Here is a 25,700-nt window from a genome sequence, read left to right on the forward strand (position 1 = left end):
CTTTAGAGCATTGGAAATTTAGTGCACTCAAAACTGAGCTGATATGTTTTCCTTTTTTTTTAAATACCTTTATTTTATTTATTTTTTTTTATGTGCTGCTGAGGATCGAACCCAGGGCCTTGCACATACTAGGTGAACACTCTTCCACTGAGCCACAACCCCAGCCCCTGATATGCTTTCCTTTAAACCCAGATGCTCTCTGTAAGACTCTCTCTGTCAGGAAGTAGCATCTTGTGTTGCTACTCTGCTCTCTAAGGGTTGTAATCCTCTTGTTCTAAATGAATATTGAATGCTTCCTGTTCTGTGTCTTTATTTATTTATTTTTCTTTTTTGTGAGGCTGGGGATTGAACCCAGGGCCTTGTGCATGAGAGGCAATCATTCTACCAACTGAGCTATATCCCCAGCCCCCAGTTCCATTTTCAATCCAGCTTGAAGCAATTATTTAACCTCCTACAATAGTCTTTGAGTCTGTTCATTTCCTCTTTCTGTGATTGCCCCACCCAAGCTACCCTACCTGTCACCTAACCTACTATAGCAACCTACCTTGGAACAACAGCATCTTCTCCTGCCATCTCACCAACCTAACTTTTAAAATTGTTTTAATCTTTACTTTTAAAAATTTTTAAAAGATATACATGACAGTAGTGTATTTTGACATATTATACATACATGGAGTATTACTTATTCTAATTAAGGTCCCATTCTTGTGGTTGTACATGATGTGGAACTACACTGGTTCATATGAGAACATAGGAAAGTGATGTCTGACTAATTCTACTCTTTTCTATTCTCATTCCTCTCCCTTCCGTTTATTCCCTTTCGTCTAATCCAATGAACTTCTATTACCTCCACCCCTTATTGTGTGTTAGTATCTCAGAGGGAAGATTTGGCCTTTGGTTTTTTGGGGACTGGCTTATTTCACTTAGCATGATAGTCTCCATTTCCATCCATTTACCAGCAAGTGCCATAATTTCCTTCTTCTTTATGGCTGAGTAACATTCCATTGTGTATATAAACCACATTTTCTTTGACAGCTATCTCCTGTACTTAACTATCCATGCCATAAGAGCAAAGACTATATTTTTATTTATATTTTAATCATAGATGGATACAGTACCTTTGTTTATTTATTTATTTTTTTATGTGGTGCTGAGGATTGAACCCAGTGCCTCACACATGCTAGGCTCTACAACTGAGCCACAATCCCAGCCCCAGCAAAGACTATATTTTTGGGATGTAGGAAATACTCAACAAATATTTATTAAATCCAGGAGCAACAAGGGGCCAATATAAGAAACCAGAAAGGGATTCACAGAGGATCCACCTCATTCTACAGCAGTATTTCACTGAACCTCAAAGGGTCTTGCTAGGGTCTTGTTTAGTAGAAAAGGGAAGAAACAGAACACTGAAGAGATGGAAATATATATTTTGTCACAACACCTGACTCAACCAGTCAGGGTCACTCCAGGTCAACTGGGCTGGCATGAAATAATCACACAGAGACAGAGAAATACCTTTTTCTTTGGGTTCTGTGATGGCTCCTCTGACCCAGCTCCCACAAAGGAGGCAAGGCAGGCAGGAAAGAGAGAGAGCAGGCCTCAAAACTGGGGTCTTATTAGGGGAGGCTGTTCTATGGAATATTCTCTCCCAAAAAGGGCAAAGGGGTAGGATTACAAAGAAACAGGTGAGTGTAACTCAATCCCACCGGGTGACGCCTACTCCTGGAGCCACACCTCCTTATCCAAGCAGAGGTAAAGCCTAAGTTATTGCAGGGTGCAATAATTGTTCAGAACCCTGTGCATCAGGACTTAAAGACGTCTACATCCAGGGCAGCTCCTGACACATTTTAGCCTTTAATGAGGAAGGAGAGGCCCCATAGGACTTAGTTTTTTGTAATGTGCCAACCTGGGAACAATGTACTTCAGGAGGATTTCATCAAATTGAGTCGCTTGAAAATGTGTCCTATACTCTAAGAAGGAGTTTTACCTTTAGTGAGACTCCATTAGATGTGTGTGTGTTGAATAGTTCCTTCTAATAGTTCCTTTAAGGTTTATTTAAATATATAATTTTTAAACTTCAAAGCAGTTCGTCATATTAAAATGTAACATTTACAAATGGTGTTTTCCTTTCCCCATTCTTTCCACAGAGAAAGTCTTAGCCGTGAAGGTTATGACACCAATCACAAAAATAAAAAAAAAAAAAAAATTAAGGACAAGCAGAAGATAGGACAACAGAGTCATCTTTAAGAAGAAAATGTGCAACACAGAGCAGGGGTGCAGGGCACAGAAGTGGACACAAGTTTGACATTGTCCAGTTTCCTTCATTGCATTTCAATTTTACATCCCACCAGAAACTCAGAGCATGGTACCTGACATGTACTAAGTCCTTGGAAAGATTAGCAATGCTCTCAGTCCATTTTTGCTGCTATAGCAAAATACTTGAGGCTGGGTGATTTATAAAGACCAGGAGTTTATTTCTCTCAATTTCTGAGCCTAGAAAGTTCACCATCAAGTCCCAAGGAGGTGCCTGGAAAGGGTCTGGTCTCAGCTTCCAAGATGGTGCTCCCTGGAGGGGAGGGTTGCTGCTTCTCACATTGCAGAAGACAGGAAGGGGCTGGAGGAAATTATCCTGCACTTAAGCATTAAATCCACTCATGAAACTGGAGCCTCACAACCTCTTGTTATGGTTACAACAGCAATTAAATTTAACATGGGCTTGGATGGAGCCAACATTCAAACCATAGTAACAATTGTTCTCCGTTTTATTAGTAAATATGCATCAGATTTAAAATGATGTTTCCCTTAGCTTGTTATAAGGGATCATATATGACACACTTTCTTTGAAATAGACTGAGCTGCCCTTTCCACAACTCTGCAAGGTAACATGAGAACCAGAGAAGATTCCAGAGGACGACAGGTTGAAGGCTGCCCAGCCAGTAAACAGCAGCGCCAGACTGAAGGTGATCGCCATTGCAAATGGAACTTGGGTTCCCTTCCATATCTGTGTTGCTCCCACATGCAGGTGACACTGATTCCAGTCACACTGAAAGCAGGGATGATATGACTGGGAGAAACACTGTGTGTTTCTGAAACCTGGTTACTTTTTTGATTAGTATCCATACTATTATGTTCCAGGTAAAGATCTTTTGTGGTTGATGGAGAGGTAATTTATGGTTTCTGCATGCCAAGAGCGGGTGCTCATGAAAGGGGTGAAGAAGTAAAGAGAGAACAAAGAATGCTCTAGGAGCCTGGCCTCTGATGCATTCCTGTGATCCCACTGACTTGCCAGGCTAAGGTAGGAGGATCCTGAGTTCAAAACCAGACTGAGAACATCACAAGACTCTAAGCAACTCAGCAAAATCCTGTTTCTAAATAAAATATAAAAAGGGCTGAGGATGTGGCTCAGTGGTCCAGTGGCCCTGAGTTCAATCTCTGGTACACCCCCCACCGACCTCCCAAAAAGAATGCTATAGGAAATTAAACCAGAAAACAAGGAAGAGGCTCTCTGTTCCTTTCCATTTTAATACAACATAAGGGCCTTAACTCAGAACATGGAACAAAATGGATAGTTATGGACCATTTAGGAAAAAAAAAACCTGCCACATATATTTCTAGGAGATGACTGCTTCCTAATTTCAAACAATCCTCTTAGTAAGAGATGCTTGGAATTTGTTCCCTGTTCGAACTGGGGGATTGCTTAACAGTTCTCCAAACATTTTCACACGTGCATGGAAATTTGGGTAGTTGTGTAATTCTAATGTAGAGCCTTGCTTAAAAAAAAATCTGTTCCCTCATTTCAAAAAGGGGAGAAGAATTGTTGTCATTCATAAAAAAGAATTTTCCTCTTGGGTGGGCTTTGGAAATTGTGGACAGTGCAGGTAAATAACTGGAAAAACTCCACAGAATTAAGAAGCGGAAGGTATTGTGACAAATGGAATATACTTTGCTCTCTAATTTCTACATTTGCCTCATAGGTTTGGCTTTTATTTGTTTGCTTTTTTTAAAAGGCTAGAGTTGTTCATTTTTCATTTTCAAAGATTCAGACCCCACAATTGGCTGAAATTTCCTTGCAAGTAGATAAAATTCCTGTTAGAGAATACTGCCTCTGCTAATTTAGAAATCTATTTTTAGGATTATTTAAAACTCTGGCATGAGTAGATATTTACATAGGCTTCGGTTTGTAAATATGAGCTTCCTTCTGCAATAAAACTGTGTCTCTTGCCCCTAGAATTGATTGATACCATCTTTTTCCTCCTCATCTGTAAGCATATTATTTATTCAACCTGTAACTTTTCCAATATAAAGTAAAAATAGCTCACTACAATAAGAACATTAGCAAACAAAGTCAAAAGGGACTACTTTTGAAAAAAATAGTTTAGACATTCAGTCCTTTTGATTAGTAACTACCCTTAGTACCAGAAAAAACTTCAAAGTATTCTCTAAACATTGAATTTTCATCAGTGATTCTGAAAGCCTTAGTTCTCATCTTTCATGCTTACCATTGCAATAACTTCAAAAGGATAAAAAGAAAGAATGGTAATCTCTCAAAGCAACCTTGTGCTCAGGCCAGTAATTGTGTATTTAGCTGTCATGCATTCACAGCTGTATAATTGCCTCATTAAATTATGTTTTAATAAATATAATAATTAACATTTTGTTACAAAAGAAAGAGAGAAAATACTCAAACTATTCAGAAATGAAATCCAGGGCCCAAGGGATATCTAGAATAAAATGAAAAAGAATTAGATAGCGTCAAATATAGACATCTTCAAAGGGAAAGAGATCATTCAAATTGCCTTTTACTCACTGAAATATATTCTGCATATTTTATTGTTTTCATCATCTTGCTTGTTACAATCCAGCTAGTGAATGTTCAAAGAACATAAAATCCTACAAATAAATAAACTGGGTATGAGTGAATTTACAAAAGGCAACAATTAGGATCAAGAGTCTGAGTTGTAAGCTTTGATTATATAAAGCAATTATATTTCCCAGTGGTGTTCCAGCAACATGTGATTTATCAGTAGGAGGAAAACTGAAAAGTTTTAAGCTGCATGACACTTACATGTTGAATTTTGAGAATATAAATAACTTGGAAACCTCATTTAAATCAGCACTGTGTCTCAGTCGAAATTTGATCAAGACAGCAGACTTCAACTTTAGGTATTCTAGGTCAGTGTAGGAGATTATGAATTTATGAATTCATAATCTGAGAAAATAATTTTGAATTTATTTTGGAATTATGAATCTGAGCAAATAATTTATCTTGGAAAATCGCATGAGAAATTGTTTTGAAACCTACATTGGCCAAAAAAAGTGTGAATGTTTTATAATATTATAATCTTACAAAAAAGAAGTGAATGTCAGCTATTAGTTATTCCCAGTGAATATGTATCTCCATTAGATGCTCTGTCCCTGTCTGTCCCAATCTCTCTGTCCCTATCTCTATCCATCTATTTCTGTGATAAGCTCTGAGTGTCTAGCAGTGATGTCACTAAAGTATTCTTCTTAGTTCATGTATTTTCCAAGTGTTCTGGGAAGACTCCGTGCATAGGACTGTCAGCTGTGTACATTAACAGAACCCATAAGATTTAGGATCCTAAAACTGAGGAACAGGAAAATATGGAGAAGAATGTTGGTTTGTTGAAAAATTTTGTGAGTTTTTGTGAGCATGGAAAGTGGTAGTGAATGAGGGAGATGTTCAAGGGGGGTTAGGATCATTAGATATCCAAGCATTTTAGGCCAGGTGCTACTTGACTTATTGGGCCACCAGTCTCCACACATCCAAAAATGTTTTCAAGAATGTTATAAGTTGGAAAGTAAGAATAAGGGCATTATCTTTGTTATGATGACAATTGGAAGCTCTGGATCTCATGTGTCCATATTCAGCAGATATAAAGAATTAAAAAAACCTTGCACTTTTCTCATTCTGAACAGCACCTAGCTAAGAGCTAAGCAATGGAATTGCTCTGATTCTTACTCAGGATAAATCATGTGACATCTATATTTACATATCGTCAGTTAAAGTGAAAATAAGTAAAAAAAAAATCAAAATTGACATTGAAAGGGAAGGAAACTCAGTTTATGAGAAAAAGACGAGAACGATGTCACAGGGCATAAATCCCTGAGGGCCATTAGGCAGCTGGAGTGGGGCCACCCGGTAGAAATGAAGGCTATTAAATTTAGATTTATGAAGAATATTAGTCCTAAACTAGACTTCCGTGTACAAAACACATCCTGTAGGTCAAAACTATGTAAACTGGGATTAGCTCTGAGGTAATGAACAGGGGAGATGAAGAAAAATCACTCAAACCCCCAAGACCACACTTACAAAGAGAAAACAAGCACCAATCATGGCAGCTTTGACTGTCACATCTAGGTCTGCAGGAACATGGATGCCAAAGTTGTCTGCATTTGTGAAGACGTCATTTACAAATCCTGACCAGTACTTTGAAATCTTCCCAATGGTAAGCTTTTCATTCATGGTTTTCACCTTTGAAAAGACAAAAGCTATCAAATTTGAAGGCAAAAAGAGATGATTGCACATTTTCCAGGATGCTTACTTCATGAGAGACATGAATTATTTTATTCATCATCTCCAAAGACCATTTCATGTTATTCATTCCTTTTATATAAGCACAAGATTGTAAATGTAATTTTCTAATTTATTCTTCAGAAATCATGCTTCTCTGATAGTTTTCTAATCCAACATCATTTTTTTCCCTTTTTGTATGCAGATGGAGAATATAATAGCAATAAATAATTAAGTCCAGGAAACCACAAGATGGCAGCAGTTCAATTATATGGCCTAAATAGGAAGGTAATTCCTTTAACCATGGTGCAGATTTTAAGCCTGAATACACCACTAAAAAAATACATATTTATTAATGCATATATATATATATATATATATATATATATACACACATACATACACAAAAATATGTTTGAGAAAGCTTTAGAAATAATTAAAATAATTTCCAGAGAAAATGTGTGAATTTAAACATTTTTATAGATGATTTTATAATTATTAAAACATTATTACATATTTTTAAATTACTTTACACTATACTCAGATATTTACTGTCATTCCTTTTTAACCAACTCTAAGTCATATTTTAACTTTACAAAACACTCTAAGCTAATGTATATTAAAGAAAATCATAATCTGACACTAAAGACTACTTTGTCAGTTAGAAAGAGTCTACAATTCATCTTTATCAACTATGCATTTCTTTTCCCTGTTTCCCATTCTGACACTGAAAGTTATTTAATATGGTCTTTCGCTTTCCATGTAGTGGTAGAAGACAGAAAAGAATGAATGTTACCTAGGACATTTCTATACCATCAATACTAAAGCTTGTGTTTTACTTCTCCTTAGTTATATTAACTATTTAAAAAGCCACACCAAATCCTTTCAAAATGGGTGGAACTAGCCCATCTCACTTTGCAAATTATGTAATGTATGAATAATGTTCCTGGAAGTCTGAAAACTGAAAAAAAATGAATAAAAAATAAATATACACTTGAAATTAAGCTGTCTCCTCTGCCTACAGATGTATGTCTAGAGGAATCTGAAAGATATTTCATATTGTTACTAACTGAATTTATAATTATCTCCTTTAAAATTTAATTATAAAAAACTGAGAGTGGATTACTTTATAATGAAATTTAGCAACTCTTACAATCATAGCTTTTAAATTAGTAATATGTTAATGGAATACATTTCTGAAATGATATCTAAACTGGGTTTGTGACAATCAGATCTACACAAAAGAAGACATTTATAATTTAGGTGATCTGAAATGTACACATTTACTTTATACCATATATGCTTGTAATTCTGTATAAATCTAATTCACCCAAATTAGGATGTACCACTCTTTTTCAAAATGAGAAAATTTGGTTATTTAAAAAAGAATGTAATTTTATATACAGAAAGCTTGGTGTTCAAAAACTTAGGTCAAAAATAATAAGGCACTTACTATTTTAAGAAAAGAGATATAATAGCTAAGTACCCTTTTAGGAAAAGTGTACTTTAGCTTTAGCTTTAAAGCAAAAAAAAAAAAAAAAAAAAATATATATATATATATATATATATATATATATATATATATATATATATAAAATAATGACCATCATTATTATTTTTTATTAAAATTAAAAAAAACTTAAAAAATGCTTGCAGATGTCATGGTCAGGATGGTATATTTATAGTATTTTTTTTAATTGTTGAACTAGCATCTGCAACTTTAAGATATTGTTGGTGTGGAACATATTGATTTATTAGATTGCACTAATATGTTATTTTCTAAATTTATTTCATGGATATTTCATGATTTGAATATTTAAAAAAATAAATAATATTGCAAAAAATCAAGACCTAAGTAAACAATTTTATTCATTATGTCAATCATACCTCAAAATCCACATCTCCAAAACAACCACATGTTGAGCAAGGACCAACAATTTTCAAAATATCTTCTTTGTTTGCATTTTGTATTGTGAATTTGGGTTGAAAGGGGTCCCACTTCTGAGCAACATAACCAACTACAGTACCAGGAGGGACTTGGATTTCTAACTGTCAGAAAAGATAAAGATAAAATAAGATTTTCAAAAGTTATTATATTGTAATTACATTCTATTGCAAATTTAACTCTAAACAGTATATGCTGTTATGATATCATTTTTTTGTAATCTACAAATATTTCTAAATATGTGCTTCTAAAGATGTCAACCAGTGTCCCCTCCCCTGCAACATAATGTCTGACCTGGCCCACTGGCTTCGTACCTTTCATCTCAGGCAGCTGGTCAAGCTCAGCCATTCACCTTGTGGTAACTCATCACTGACTTCCTCTCAGTTGTTGCCACAACACATGTCTATTTGAAGCCTCCTTTACCAATCATTAAATGTTCACAAGTTTTTCCAGCCTCTTTGTGCTTGATTAAAAGAAAATTCCTTTTACAGAGTTACAGTTAGTAAACAAACAGTATGGTTCATGCCTTCCAAAGTGTAATTTGACTCCATTACCCTTTCATATCTATGGAAGTCAAATCAAATTCCTCTGTATGATGATAAGTAAGGGTTGGTTACAAATTTAAATAATTTTTTTGGCTTTGAAGCTAAATCAGCTCTCCATCATCCAATATCCTTTAGACTCTCCTTACTGAATTCATGGTCTTATGTGCACATCTATAGTGTTCTTAGATACAAAGAGGTGAATTTAATAGGATTGCCAAGGATGACATATTTGTTCTGAGATCAATTTTTAAATAATTGGTTGGACTTTTGACCAAGTTAATAAATATTAATGGTTAGCAAGATACATTTTATCTTAATTTATGTTCCACTATGCTACTATGTTATAAAATAACAATTTTCAGTAAATTTCATGGGCACATATTTATTATTATGCAGACTACAACATCTTGGGGCATATTAACCTTCAAAATCCTCATAAAAGATGCAAATTCTCAGGGCTGGGGATATAGCTCAGTTGGTAGAGTGCTTACCTCACATGCATAAGGCCCTGGGTTTAATCCCCAGCACCACATACACACACACAAACACACACACACACACAAAAGCAAATTCTTGGGCTCCGTGTATGAGACATCTTATGGTTTAGCCAGGTACTTTTTCATAAATAGTCAGAGAAATAACTTCAATAGATGTTGTTAGAAACTTCCCTAAGTAACTGTCTTCTGTTTGAATATTTATTGCCCTTGTACTTATGTAACAGTGTTCCACTTTATGATTGGAATATAGTATTTGCTGCTCTACTACTGTGACTTATTTTAAAAATGGACGTTTCTTTCTTTTCCCCCCATTTTCTCTCCCCCTCCCTACTCTCAGGGGAAACAGAATTACCTTTCTTCCCCAACCTAGGAAGAGTTATGTGTCTGTGAGCACACAACCACTACAGGAACAAATTAATTCAGACTTTGGGATGGCACCAGAAGATCTCAGAAATGACTGTCTCCCAAATTAACACAGAGAACATGTGGAATGGAGCCCTTGAATCACCTCTTTAAAAACCTCCTGTTCCTCCTAGTGGGGAGAACCACAACCTCTGGAACAGCAGTCCCCTGTTGATTCTCCTTTGCTAGCAAAGAAATAAAACTTTTTTCCTTTCTCTCAAAACTGTGTCCTTGTTATTGGATTGGCATTGGGCCAAGGACAGAGCTTTTGATAACACTTAGAACAATACTTAGGATACAGGACTGCAACAGAGAATCTGGGGACTGGATCAGGACACTTAGATCAAGCTTGACAAATAACATTCCCTTGGTGTGTGATCATGAACAAGCGCCTCCATTCTGTGAACCCCAGTTTCCTTAACTACAAAAAGTGCAGAGTGACACTTGTTCACTAGCTCATAGAAATGTCATATAAAAGTCAATAAAGTAAGGAAAAGTTTGGTGTCAAGTTAAATTAATATGTCAGTGAAAGTTATTGCTATAGGTAAATTAAATAATGATAAAAAGCTATTGTATTTTATGATTAAATGACTGAATCATTGCCTCTAGACTAATAGCATCATTAGCACCTCCTGAACTTTACTACTCTTGCAGAAGACAAGGGTGCATCTGCCCAGGATGGAGTGTATAGATGTCACAACAATATATCTAGTACAGAAGTCCAAGAGGTGCATCTCATGTGCATGAGCTGTCTTAACCATTTAACATCATGGAGGCCACCTGTCTTTGGTTGGATTGGGAAAAATTTAGTGACTCGCCAAATCCTCAAGCTCTTCTGATCCTAAAGAGCAACATACTAATTTAACACTGGAAAGGTTAATTGTTCCATAGCTCCAGACAAATATCATATCACTTAAAGAAACAATGACTAACCTTGAAAAAAAAATCCAGAGACTAACCTCTTGCAGGTAGCAAGGGCACCAACAGCTATTACACCTCAACGGCCTGTTTACTGTGATCACCTCTCGACCTGAGTTATCTGTGATTCTCAGGGTGCAGGATCGAAGAGTGGAACAGAAAGTACCGATTGAAGCAAATGCTTTCTTCCACTGCAAAGTAAATTCTTTGTCCCAAGCCATTTTTAATCTCATATTTGTTAGAAGTCTCAGTGCCAAGTATCACTAATAGAGAAAAAAATTATTTGATTTTTTAAAATAATGTTTAGGTCAGTATCAATCCTTTAAAATAAGTAGAGGTTATTATTCTTTATACAAATCTATTTCTATGCTCTAAAATTTGAGGTCTTATCTATTTATCAAAGTAAAATCTGAGAACAAAGCTATGTAATTAATTAACTGTGATTGCCGAACTATTACTACTCATGCACTTGTCTGCTAAAGAACCAATGCTATCCAGAATCTACTTTTCAAATAATAGCTTCATCATTGTTATGCAAGTTTGGGACAACTTATAGTAATAGTGATGATTGTGTCTAAATCTATCTGGTAATACATCTACAACTGTGTTCCATTTAATAATGTATCTCAATTTTGAAACATTTTAGGAATAACATAGACTATTAAGAACAGAAAACACTTAAGTAATTTGAAATCAGTTAGTCCTCCTCATATATTTGTGTCCTGAGAAATAATTTTCCTGTTCGGTGAATCACTGAGGAACCCATAAAGCAGTGGTGTATTATAATTTTGGTGGATTTTTGTTATTTAGTCTCAACCTTGATTTCCATTTCTGAACCTGTTAAGAAATGTAAATGACTAACATCTTTGGGAATGCTAAAATACATTTTTTATTTAACATTAAATGTAATGTTAGAATTTGGATAGTAATAGCACCAAAGACTTAGAGTTTTCTATTTGTATTTAAATCATACTAATTCTTTTACTTGGTGCTTTTATTAAATAAAAGACCAAGTGCTCATTTTGATATAATTCTTCTATATATATATATATATTCACTCTATGGTACAAATTATTATTATTATTATTATTATTATTATAGTTGTAGATGGACAAAATATCTTTATTTTATTTGCTTATTTTTATGTGGTGCTGAGGAGCGAACCCAGGTCTAGGCAAGACTCACATGTGCTACCCCAGCATTCTACCTCTGAGATACATCCCCAGCTCAGTTGAACATATTTAGAACTAAAATATTTTCAACAGTTTTAATAAATGTAGAAGGTAATACACTTACTTCCGAGAAGCTCCACCTGCTGGTGTATAATTATCAGGTCTAACTGTGAAAAGATGACAGAAAGGAAACAAAAACAATTACGTCACAATGCTTTGAAAACATCCAGAGAGATTACTATTAATCTCCTTACTATAATACACAAAACAGATGATTGTCATGTTTTCTATTAGAATGGTTGAAAACAGCTCACATTTCATAATTAAGAAGAGGATAAAATGTTTTATATTCACACAAAAATTTTACAGGAACCCTTAAAACTGAAGGAAAGAATTGCCAAGAATAGGAAGAGCAACAGTGGTTAATTCTGCTAACTTTCTCTGTCACAATAAATAAAACAAAACAAAAACAAAAGAAAGAAAGAAAGAAAGAAAGAAAGAAAGAAAGAAAGAAAGAAAGAGAGAGAAAGAAAAAAAAGAAGATAACCTTTGAAAAAATTTCTATTAATCTCTGAATAATAAGACCTAAGATGTTTTAAAACTCAAAGAAATAAAGTGACAATGATGATTTGAATGACTAACCTCTCCCTTCAAACCCTATTCCTCAGTCACAGCTCCTTCCTGTTAGTGATGGAATTAAATTTTAAAAGAAGTTATACTATGAACATCTCTCATTCACTTACCTTTGGGCTTTGAAAGAAAGAAAGAAAGAAAGAAAGAAAGAAAGAAAGAAAGAAAGAAAGAAAGAAAGAAAGAAAGAAAGAAAGAAATCAGTAGATCCCAACAAAATATCTATTAAGCAGAATAAGAGATTTGCTACTGAATAGTGACATAAATTTGTAACATAATTACAATGAGATCAATTTTCACACATAAGCTATCCAAGACAGGTAAGAAATGACATTAAAAAGTATGCAATGCAAAATGATTTTTTAAGAGAAATAAGAAGAGCTGAGCGAAGTGGTGCATGACTGTAATCCCAGTGGTTTGGGAGGCTGAGGCAGGAGGACTGAAAATTCAAGGCCAGCCTCAGCAACTTGGTGAGTCCCTAAGCAATTTAGCAAGATCTGTCTCAAAATAAAAAGTGAAAAAAGGGCTGGGGCTGATGTGACTTGGTGGCAAAGCACCCTTGGGTTCAATGCCCAGTACATACACAAATAAAATAAAATAAGGGTGGAAATTCACTAAGCAAAATTGTGAACACTGAAAATACTGATGATCATTTTATTTTCTAATGTTTCACTCTCTATTTCACCTCCAAATTTTCTGTGCTTTATTCTTGCATCACATTAATAAACACTCCAGGAATTGTTGAACCAAGCCAATGATTGATAAAACTTGGTTCTCGATTGAATACCACATACCCAGAAAATTTGAAGCTACATTATCCCCTCATTTGTATATCCTGAGTTGGGGATAAAATCTATACCATTTCCTCTTTTTAAATCTGATTATTGATAAAAGACTACATGTGAACTATTTTTTAAGATTCCCAAAATATTTTTTTCAAAATAATTTTATTCCAAAACCATATCAACAATTGTGGCAGACAGTTTCTTAAAAACTTTGAAAAGTCTTTTGTAGTGTGTTGCATTACATCTGAGAAAATGAAGAGTCGTGGGAAAAGAAAAGGTGTCAAAAGGGTCTATGTGATTATTTAGCAGTGGATTTGTGCAGAAGTAGCTTAGTGATTGAAATCTGTGGGGTCAGGTCTAAGGTGCTTGAGTTTAGAAACTCTGAATGTTGGTGCCATGAGTTGAATTTTAGTCTTGAAAATCTGAAACTATCAATTGAAAGCGACCTCACAATAAAAAGGGAAGTTGTACCTCTCTGATGTAGTGGTTGTTATTGATTGGCTACAATGGGGTTAGTGACTGTGCTACATATTTTAACCCAATCTCTGATATAATCTTCATAAAAACTCAGATAGATATTGCTAATTTAATGCATGAGGAAACAGTTCCAGAAAAATTCAGGAAATTTCCCAAGATCACAGTGTACATAAGGGGCCACCAGTTTGGACTTGCCTTCTACTTTACTGCCATCACTAGACCAAGGGACAAGAGGAAAGAATTCTTAAGGGACACTCTAAATCTTGCATGCCCTTCCTCTGTGTTTTCCTCACTCTCATACTTACCTCATCCTCTGTAATAAGATTGGATTTGATTTCTCTCTGTGGACAAGCCTCGTGGATTTGAGCATCTTGACTTAGGTTGTTCTTGTAGTTTCCTTTAAATAGCCCTGAGGCACTTATAAACCAAGGTTCAAATGGGCCCTTTCCGTCCTTTTCTATTGGTTGGTGAAATAAAAAGTGTTGCAAACTTTAAAACAGATTGAATTATATATTCAGGTGTCAGGGCAAGTAAATTATTCCTTAAGTATGAGAGCTGTAGAAATGAAAACACAATCACAGCCGTGGATATTCAGCTTCAGATGCAATTCTTTTTAAAATATTTTAAATCAAGTTTACAGGTATCATTGATTTCATTTCATATATGTGTTTTAAAAATAAATTGCAAATTACGTGTGCCTTTAATTTACTAGTCTTACCTGTAGGTGAGTAAATTGTGATAATTAATTGTCTTTTCACACCACAGGATAAAATGCCATTGACTATTCTGAATGCAAATCCAATCTAGAAAGCATCCATTGATTTTGTTCTTAGATTTAACTGATGTCTTATGTAAGTATATTTGTATGTTTATCTTTGTTTTTGAAAATGATACTCTCAATAGTCATAAGATAGGCTTGATTCATAGATAATAAAATAAAAATTAATAATCATTTAACTTTTTAATATAAAGAGATTTTTATTATAGATTTCATTTATTTATCGAACATGTAATATCACCAAATGGTCATGATCTTGTTTAATACTGATGGATTTTTTAGTTCAAAATTAGCACCTAAAAATTCATTTGTTTTCGTGTGTCTTCCAGATCTATGATGGAACACCTTTGAAATGCTTATTTATTTTTGTATGTGCGCTGGTTTAAAGTGGATACATGTCTTTTAGTATAAAGTAGGTTATTATTCCCTTTCCATGTAAACAGTTCGACAATTTTGTGGTATATTTTGTTTTCTGAAAAAAGTTTAGCAAAAATTTATTTTTAGGAAATGTTCTACCTTTTAGACTGAAGCCAAAGAGTTCATATGTCTATTCATTGAATGATAAAAAAAATTGTATTTGTGTCAAGCATCTGGCCCCGGGTGTGTCATCATTCATGGGTGGAAGAAGGATATGTGATGACCATATGTGATCATCAAACCTCAGCCCTCTGGCACTGGTATATCACTTTTATACTTGGCAAAACCTTGTCTGACAACATTCCCAAACAGCTTGCAGCAGTTAATCAACTCTAGTCAGCTATTATTACAGCTGATCCTTTCTGCAGATGGAAGATGGTAGGTTGGCTTTTCCAGCTCTTTTACACATCTCCCTGAGCTCTCCAGTCTCTGAAGTACATTTGTCTGCCAATGGGTTTCTGGAGGAGGCATCTGCAATTATAAACATTTTCCCAGGAACATATGCTGCATGCAGCTTAAACCCTATCGGGCATAACAGACATCTCTTGTACCTTAAGGGAATTAACACAGAGATTTGATTTTGATAAAAGAGAGAGACTTTATAGTTAAAAGAATGCCAGACAAGCTGAAGATTGTAGCAGATGTACTGACATCTCAATATCAGTGTGATTCTAATCTTTGATAGGATAAAATGCAAAAACAATTATACACACACACAGACACAGACACATATACATACACAGAGCAATTGCTTTTTTTTTTTGCTATGTAATTTGGATGATGCTCTTTTCAGACTGAGTTATTATAAGGTTTGAATCACTATTTCCTTTCCAATGACCAGAACAGTGACTGTACCTAATAGTAACATGATCTTTTGAGCCATTGGTCTAGAGATGCACAGTATCAGAAGATGATAATGTTAATTTTCCCTTGGATGTTCATCTTCTTTTGGAGATTCAGTTGAAGAGGTTGAATTCTCACTTCTTTGCAGAAGCCTCCCATGTTCTTTGAAGCTTAACATTTCTCTCCTCGATCGATATCCCTGAGTATTTTACAAGTTTGTGTTCACCTTGATTTTGTACACAGGCTTGCGCTATTTATCAATATTTTGTTTGTTTTGCCTGTTGTAAAATATTGCAGAATGTTTGGGTGAGAGGGACTAGGTTTCATGCTTTTTATATGCCTCAAGTATGGCACATACTCAATAAATATTCTTTAATTAAATGGCGGTAAGTGACTTAAGCATATGAGACAATTCCTTGAGGGTAAATTTCCCAACACCTTGAGCAATGAACATAAGGTAGATAAATGTGCTAAATAGCTCTATCAAAAATACTTAGTGTCATCACTCTGTCAAGTAAATAAGGAAAATAGAAGCAGCAATAAAACAAATGTCTTCCAAAATAACTTTAAAATTAATATTTTATAATTTCATGCTTTATAATGTTTTTCTCACATTAGCAAATTATTGGTCGAGATCTTTCAAATTTGGTTAAAAAGCAAGAAATCAAGTTTGTATTAATTTTAAGGGGAAAAAATTCACAGAAACAGAAAGATGTAAATACCTGGCTTAAATATTCTAGACCAGGGGGGAGGCAGACTGTTGGCAAGAAGCTTCTTGGTGGAGTGAGACCTGGCTGCCATTCTGGGTTCCCTGGATTAGGGTTTTGCTCTGGGTCTGGAGCTCCAGGAAGAAAACGAGGCAGCCCTCTGCTTTTTGGGGTATGTGCATCTGCAAGAGAATGAAAGTCTCAATACATATTTAATCTTAAGGCCAACTCATTTACTCCATCTTAAAATACGTTACTTCTTAGCTCAGATAATCTCTTGCAGCTCTCTTTTTAGTGGCCTTTCTTTAATTTACACCACTTTTGCCACTAACACTCGACCCCTAAGTCAGAGAAAAAGGAATTTTACATTTGGAACTTCAAATATGGAGGGATGTTATTTATGTATTTACTATAGTGTATACTATTAATGTATTTACTATACATTATTCTTCATAATATTATGTATAACACCTGAACATGATGCATACAAAAGTCTTTTTTTTTAATTTTAAAGTATAAATGATAGACTTGCTCCTAGTAGTTGCTCTTTTTCTTCTCAAGTAACTACCATTTGGGTGTCTCTGTCATTGGATAGCGAGTCTTTTTTCAAAGACTAAAAGTGTTTTCAGTTCTCATCTTTTTCCACAAAGAATCATAATTTTGCAAGTAGATTTAGCTAGTGCATTGTGTTGTTTTAGATTGGGTGTAGGTGTGGAGCATGACTAACAAAGACATATTTTCAGAAATGATAGAGGCCATTATGTAAACAAAGTACAGTCAAGCATTGCTCAACAGTGGATTGATGTTCTGAGAAATGTGTCATAAGGCAATTTCATTGTGTGAACACCATAAAGTATAGTTCACAAAGGAAGGTGGCTGTGACATCAGTAGGCAATAATCTTATGGGACCACTGTCCTATTTGTTCCATCTAGATGGCTGCAATCTCATTATGCAATAGGTGCATGTGATTCTGACTGTTTTAAAGACACATGAATGGAAGGGACAAGGAAACTGGTTCTGGATTTATACAAAAGAGAAATTTACAATACCTACTCAAATTTTTGAAGAAGTATTATATCTCATTATGCACATATTAATAGTGAAGTAACATATATATCAGTAAAAATACATCATAATGCTGTTAATTAAAAAATGACACCAAACTCATGAAAGTATGTTTATGGGAGGTGTTAAGGTTTGGATGCGATGTGTTACCCCAAAGCTCCTATGTGAATGCAGGAATGTTTGGAGATAAACTGATTGGATTATGGCAGCTATAAATGGATCAGTCCTTCCTAGTGTGAATGGACTAACTGTGTGGTAACTGTAGGCTGGTGGGTGTGGCTGTAGGAGATAGCTTATCTTTACTGTGGCCCCTGAAATCCCCACTTCCACTTCCTGATGGTGCCAGGAGCTGAGCAGCTTTCCTCCATCTTATTCTTCCACCATGATGTGCACCTCATCTTGGGCCCAGAGCCATGAAGTTGGCTCTATTTCTAAATCTGAAACCACAAGCCAAAATAAACTTTTCCTCCCCTAAGTTGTTCTAGTTAAATATTTTTGTCACAGCAATGAAAAGTTGACTAATACAAGAGGCATATTTTTTCTCTGTCTATTGCATCTCAACTATAATAATAATAAATCTTAAAAAATGCATTGTTTCCTTTGAAGATAATACATTTCCCATCACTAAGAAAACTCAAGTATACCCTGAATGAGCAACTGGATGGGTATTAAAAAACGATGAGGAAATAAAGATACTCGAGGAATGACCTTTTGGATACTGACATAATTTGATTCTAGCAATGACAGGCTCATTAGCATTGGGTATACATATAATGTTAATGAAGGACAATTGCCAGATGATCCATTTATTTACTGAATGTGAAGGTTGTGGGAAGAAATTGGGCTTATTATTCTTAACGTAGGATGGCTAAGTTTGTACAGATCTTTGACATTTAGAATCTTTACAGGAGATGCTTAACTATTATGACCAAATGGAAAAATGTGTCATTTGACCCCATTGAAATAGAGCTGATGATACTCTAACAGTTTGCTTCTCCCAGAAATCCCATCCTGAACTTCTCTTAGATCTTGGACGGACAGAAAAGACAAGCTTTCGAACTCATCTTGCTCTCGGGAAGGGGCCCTGAAATGGGATCCCAAGTGTGAGTCCTACTGGAAGACTATGTAACCCTAGTTCAGAATTGGGAGGTGAGGTAAGCGCCAATACAGCAACAGCATCTGGGAAATATTAAAAGGCAATCAACATCCTTTTCCAGTATTAGTGCCACAAGCACTGTCATCATTAATTTTCAAAAAACACAGAGGCAAAAACTTGATGTAGAGAAAACTAGTTCACCATGATAAAATTCAGAGTAGAGGTTCATTTTTGGAATGAACATGGGAACGCAGGGTTATGGTTCTAAACAGAAATTTCAGGGGGTGCCAGAAATGTTGCACATCTTTCTCTTGCTGGTGGTTATAGGCATGCACCTTTATTAAGAAACAACAAAACAACAGGGTGCTCTTTATGGATTTTAATGGTCCTATGTTATCTTGCAATTTAAAAAGTACATAAGGCCAGGCACGGTGGTGCATGCCTGTAATCCCAGCGGCTTGGGAGGTTGAGACAGGAGGATCGTGGGTTCAAAGTCAGCCTCAGCAATGTGAGGCACTAAGCAACTCAGTGAGAACCTGTCTCTAAATAAAATCAAACTAGGGCTGGGGATGTAGCTCAGTGGTTGAGTGTCCCTGAGTTTAATCCCTGGTACCACCCCTCCCAATAAAATAAAAAGTACATAAGATTAATTTCTAACACAATATCTGGAATAAGATTATTAGGATCTATCTCACTCCCCCCCCCTTTTTTTTAAAGATTGTCAAATTGCTCCAATTTTATCTTGTAAATTACTGTAACACAGTGCAGTAGGTTATTAAGTGTTGGGCAAATGACTGTACGTTCCTCACCAAGTTCTTAGGTCTTTAAACTCACGGCAGGTCCTTAAGCATTGGTGCACTTGAAACCCAGAGGATTCAGTGCCCAAAGTCTTTATTCAGGAATGGAATATTGCTGTGTTTCTGTCTCAGACTGTTGAGAGAGATGATCATCATCCTGAGATCACTTGCTTCATTCTCTGAGATATCAGTTTACATGGCAATAACCTCTGGAGAGAGTTTCTCTTCACCAGAGAAACTTGTTCTTTTCTCAAACTTGTTCTCAATTTGAGGACACCTTGTTCTTAAATGTACTTATTTATACTGAACCAGGGGTTCCAGACCTCAGGATTCCTCATGATGTCCTCCAGTTCAGACTGCCCTCTGCTTTAGGAGTGCAGATGGACCTGCTTATGAAATGTCCACCTCACCTGTATTCCCTGGGGGATGCTAACCAACAATATAGGTTCATGGGCCAGAAACCATTATGAAGTTACAAGGAGTGTCTTCACATAAACTTGAAGAAAAATCCTCAAAAAGGTTTTAGATCTATGATGATGATAATCTAGTCAGATTATCATCTAGTCAAACAATATAATCTAGTCAAACAATATTTCCAACTGAAAATATATCTTTATGTTACTTCAATTCTTTGAAGAACTATTGGGCCTATTACAGTGTTATACCCACACCATGTGTTAAATTTTACCAGTAAACTGCAGAAGGGGGGGTTCTTTTTTCCACTCAAAGTTTTGCCTCTAAGTTTAGTCTTAAGTCCTTATCATTACAGAACATCACTGCTTTTGGGGGGTAGATTAATCACATTTTGATCATAGCATTGCTTTCTAGTCACAAGTTTCTTCAAAGACCCAGACCACCAGATGAAGAAGGAAATCCTTTGAATTTCTATTTGGCTTTGAATTTATATCTACTCTTTTAAAAATGTATAACTAGCTTATAAATATTTTACGTATTCTGCAACTCTTTACCTTACAGGCTACCGCGTTGCTGTAACTCTCATTTTATAAAGTGATGAAGAGTTTTGGAATAAGTGTTAGTGTTATTATTAAATGAAAGAAAATTCGGATCAAGGTTTTGTTTGTCTTTAAATATAGACAATGAAGTATGCATGTATTAAAATTCACATTTTGCTGTTTCTTGTATGTATTTTAAAATTGGCCTGTAAGTTTTCCCTCTTTTTCTCAGGGACTGGACTATATTAAACAGTGAATAAAAAATGGAAAGAATAAATTATTTGTTTAATATTAAATACTGTCTGAACTGTGCTTTCAGAAAGGAAGTATGGATATTTTAATAGTTCATTAATTTAATTTAGGATATTATAAACTTTTGGACTTATTTTAAATAGGTTTAAAAGTTTCCACCAATTATACAAATCATAATTCTTTATGCTAAAGCCTTTTAGCCTTGAGTTTAAATGTTTGTTCTGACAATGGAACAAAGGCATGTTACAGTTTCATTTTTATATAATTACACAAGTGCTTTCTGGGAAATTGCAACTTATTTCCCTCAAGGGGGAAAAACCCACATATTTTGAGAACTTAAGAAAACACTAACAGCATTTCTATAGTTTTAAGGATATAATAAAAAATTTACCAGACCCTTGTCTCCAAAGTCCCTAATTGATTTACTTGCTTAAATTAAATATTTTAGATTCTTTTAAATTAACTTACTATCAAAGAAATTGTGAAAATTTTTAATTCATAAACCAGAAGAAATATTCATTTGTGGTTAATCAAATTTAAAGTCTAGCAATTACACATTCTTAATTTTCTTCCCTGAATACTTCATAGTCTTGTGTTCTTTGTATAAATACTTTATCACATAGTTTGCATAACAAATGGGAAATTAAAAATTATTGAATTGTACTTAAAAGCCTTCTCACTAAGATGTAAAAAGTTTTCTTCAGATCCCTTTAAATTCAGAGCTTCATCTTTTACTTAGGTTTGACATTCAATATTCTCGTTCTCAATTTTTGGTATGAAGCTTTCTTCTTTTTCTAAACTTGCTGATTAAATTCATGAAAGCAAACATGTTTTTTTACATTTGAATTTTTACATTCTATGAGATAAAGTGTGTGTGTGCGCGCGCGCGCGCGCGCGCGTGTGTGTGTGTGTGTTAATGCTGCATACTCCTTTAAGTAAAAAATTTTAAAATGAGAAACTCAAAAGCAACAAATAGCAGCCCACAATGTATCAGTCTTGCTGAGTATAACACCTCAATAACTGTGTTTTTAGTCATTTGGAAGGATAATTTATTAGCTGGCTATATTTACTCTTACCTTTAGAGGCCATGAAGGTGTCTGAGTCACTTCTTCAAAAACAGCCAGGTTAAAATGAAAGGCTTTTCTTGTTGCAGCAATGAGAGAAAACAGCATGCATAAAACTTCAGAAGGTGTCTGTCTCCCTCCTGTCAGCTTACAAATAACGGGAAGGGAGCGCCTCGCTGTTTCTAGACTGCTTGATTTTATCTGTTTGGACAACAGGGGGAGACGAATCTGTCACCAAAGGTGATCATTACTCAGAAACCATCATACAACTAGGGATCTGAAGAAAATACTTAAAATTAATAGAAGTCAAACAGGAAGGCATATGACATTTATCTTAAGAGTCTAATTTCCACTTAGTTGTTTTGTATGTTTTGAAATGTTCACATTTTGGTTCACTTTTACATCAGCAAGATTATGTTTTTTATTTCCAAAAGTCTCCTGTGCCAGACATGATACTAAAACACCTTATAAAGGCCTAGATGTCACCTATCTGTGACTGTCTTCTCTCTAGTCCTTTCTGTCCCTTAGTCTTTTTGAAGGAGGACCTAAAAACCTCCCTGCTGAAACTCTCAGCTGTTTCTTGTGTCCTGAAACTGTCCTCTCAGGCAATAATTTCATCCAAAGACATTTTCACGATTTTCACAATTATAAATGCAATTCTTGATATGTTAAAAATGATTTGAACATTGTGGCTCAGTGATAGAGGGATTGCCTAGCACATGTGTGGCACTGGGTTTGAGCCTCAGCACCACATAAAAATAAATAAATAAATAAATAAATAAACAAATAAATAAATAAAAATAAATAAAGTTAAAAAAATGATTTGGACATCATTATTTTTATTTTTCTCTCAGGATTTGTCCCCCACTCCTTACCTCCCCCAAAAGAAAGAAAACAAGAAGAGACTGTATTTTCAAATTTATGCACACAAGTAAACTTTTATTTTTCATATTAAAATTAAATTTGCTTAATTAGAAACATTGGGAAATATAAACCTTCAATAACTTCACAAAGTAAATCAATCAAAACATACAGATATTGAATGCACTGTGTACTGGGAAAGATGCCCTAACCTTGCTTGGCTACATAGCTCGCATTTCTAAGTGCCACTGCCCAGGTGACCTTGTGGATATTGCCCACCAAGTCAACTGCCCTAGGTGGCTCGATTCAAGAAGGTTGAACCTGCAGGCTCTATTGCATTACCAGCAACACTTTCTGCTTTTAAAAATAGTTAAGTGGCTTCTTAAGGTGTAGTAATAAAAAAAATTCAACATAGTCCTCAAAGGACATAGGTTGTCAAAGTTTTCGATCTTTTTTGGCAAAGAGAAGTTTTTTTTTTTTCCTACTTTTTGATGTTTCAGGTTGAAAAGTCTATCTTGTCATTTTGCAAAAGATGTATAATATGATTTGCATTTCTAAATGAAGCTATACGTGTCTTTTTTTTTTATTTTTTTTATTGCATATATACGTGTCTTAAGTTTCTTAATATTTGCATGGGCTTTGGCAAAAATTTCATCCAAAGATTTAATTATACTCTCACACAAGGAGCTTTATCACCTCTGGTTATAATTGACTAGTTAATTCTGGTTTTCTGCAGAGCACTAACTTCAAAATAAAAATAAAAATCCAAGTAAGTTGAATACATGTGACCCATACAAGGTGAATCATCACTTTATTTGAATATACTCATATAAATAATTGAAGGGATCTTTCAATATTTAATCTACAATGGGGACTTTCCAGGCCACCTCACCTGGAAAGGCTATTGACTACTTCTCTGGTGCATTCTGCCTCTGTCCTGCCAGGGAGTATCAACTTTCTTCCTTCCCTGGGGGTTGAAACCAGGGTCTCCTGCATGCTAGGCAAGCGCTCCACCACTGAGCTATGTCCACAGTCCCTTTTTCTTTCTTTCTATGTTTTGAGACAAGGTCTCTCTAAATTGCCCAGCCTGGCTCTAACTTGTGATCCTCATCTCATGCTTCAAGTCTCCTGAGTTGCAGGGATTACAGGCATGTGCCACCTTGGAAAGTTTGTGTATTTCCTTTTAAAGGCCTAGACTTCACCTGTCTGTGACTGCCTTCTCTCTAGTCATTTCTCTTCCTTAGTATTTTTGCAGGAGGACCTAAAAACCTCCCTGCTGCAACTCTCAGCTGTTTTATGTGTCGTGAAACTGTCCTCTCAGGCAGCCTAGCAACCCTGCTCTGAGCACCCTGAACCAGCCTTGCCTATGCTCCTGCTAGATTGGTGCTGCCAACCACTTTACTTTCCTGCTACTGGTGCTCCTCGCCTAACACCTGTAGCCCACAAAGAACCAGGGCCACCATTAATTCTCAAGAAGGCCACACCACCCACTCAGTTCTGTATTGTGACTTTTTCTTTTTCTTTTTTTCTTTTTTCTCCGGGTGGGGGATCCTAGGGATTGAACCCAGGGTGCTTAACTATTGAGCATCATCCCCAGCCCTTTTTATTGTTTTATTTTTTATTTTGAGACAGGGTCTCACTAAATTGCCTAGAGCCTTCCCAAGTTGCTGGCCTTGAACTTGTGATTCTCCTGCCTCAGCCTCCCAAGCTCCTGGGATTATGGGCTAATGCTACCATGCTGGGCTGTGGTAACACTTTTCAAGGGGCATCTGTTTCACTTTGCCACCAAAGTGCTGTTTTTCTGGTCCCCACTTGGTTTCCACAAGACAGCCAACACAAGGTGGGCATGTCAACTGGTAAAATCCAAACCCGAAACTCACAGAGTGGTGTTGCAGTTTTAAAAAAGAAAACCTGAAAGTGAATCTCAGAAAACTTAAGGTCAAAGGCCTTGACCCTTCCCAGGAAACTCCTTACTGCACATCCAGCTACTCTTCTGGGTGGGCCTCCGCCTCTACCTAGAGAGCTCTGTGTTCCTGTCCTGGCCCCTCCTGAAAGAAAAGCCTCTATTATTCCCCAGCCTCAGTCCTTATCAACAAAGTGGAGAAAAAATTGCAACATAATTCTTAGAAAATTATCCCCTGCTTATGGCAGTTTTCCAGCACATATCATAACTGTTTCTGGAGGGTTTTCCATTCAATAGTGCACCATTGTTCAGAATTTTACCCATAGTTTAATTGTTAGATATTTGACTTTACATTTTCATGGCAGAGAGGTTTATCTAAGTAGTCTCTTTCAGTTGCAGGGGAATGATTGCAATTTGTTTAAATCTGTATAGTAATGGAAAAGCAATGCTACCTGTTACAAAACAAAACAAAAACACTGATATGCTCTTGGTAGCATCTGGGAAAATGAAGCAGGATGTAAGCCTACAGGTGGGGGCAGAAAAAGGACCAGATGAGCCAGTTTTAGGAATACTTCACTAGGTTTATGGTTCTTCTGCCTCCGATTTTATGTGTTCCTAAAAATTACACACACAACATAAACACATATTTATTTATACATATACATAGGTACATATGCAAATATGTATGAAGGAGAGAAATTTGTTTCTCTTTTTTTATATTTATTTTTTAGTTGTACCTAATACCTTTATTTTGTTTATTTATTTATTTTTATGTGGTGCTGAGGATTAAACCCAGGGCCTGGAACATGCTAGGAGAGCACTCTACTGCTGAGCCACAACCCCAGCCCAGAAATTTGTTCCTTAATTTATATAAGTGTTATTTTAAATGGAATCTGAAGCACATTTTATTAACTTAAAATTATGTTTTTTTTTTAAATTAATCGCAATGTATACAATTCCATTAAAACACTGCGAGCTATTCCATTTTATGAAACTAATGAACACAAGCTGTGTCATTGTCCTTTATGGACAGTGATGTAGTTTCCATGGTGGAAGCCAT

General features: G+C 35.5%; 1 protein-coding gene across 1 annotated transcript; it reads right to left on the minus strand.

Moving 5' to 3' along the window:
* Positions 1 to 4,851: 4,851 nt before the first annotated feature.
* LOC308658637 (phospholipid scramblase family member 5-like) lies at positions 4,852 to 22,009 on the minus strand (the record flags this gene model as incomplete). The annotated part of the gene is given in 8 exon segments (XM_081311454.1): positions 4,852 to 4,890; positions 6,332 to 6,493; positions 8,420 to 8,581; positions 10,881 to 11,003; positions 11,005 to 11,102; positions 12,136 to 12,178; positions 16,664 to 16,830; positions 21,889 to 22,009. Coding segments are annotated over 8 exon segments (807 nt in total). The 5' UTR covers positions 21,902 to 22,009.
* Positions 22,010 to 25,700: the final 3,691 nt, after the last annotated feature.

Source organism: Spermophilus citellus (assembly GCF_964194105.1).
Source record: "Spermophilus citellus genome assembly, chromosome: 10".
Taxonomy (NCBI): Eukaryota; Metazoa; Chordata; class Mammalia; order Rodentia; family Sciuridae; genus Spermophilus; species Spermophilus citellus.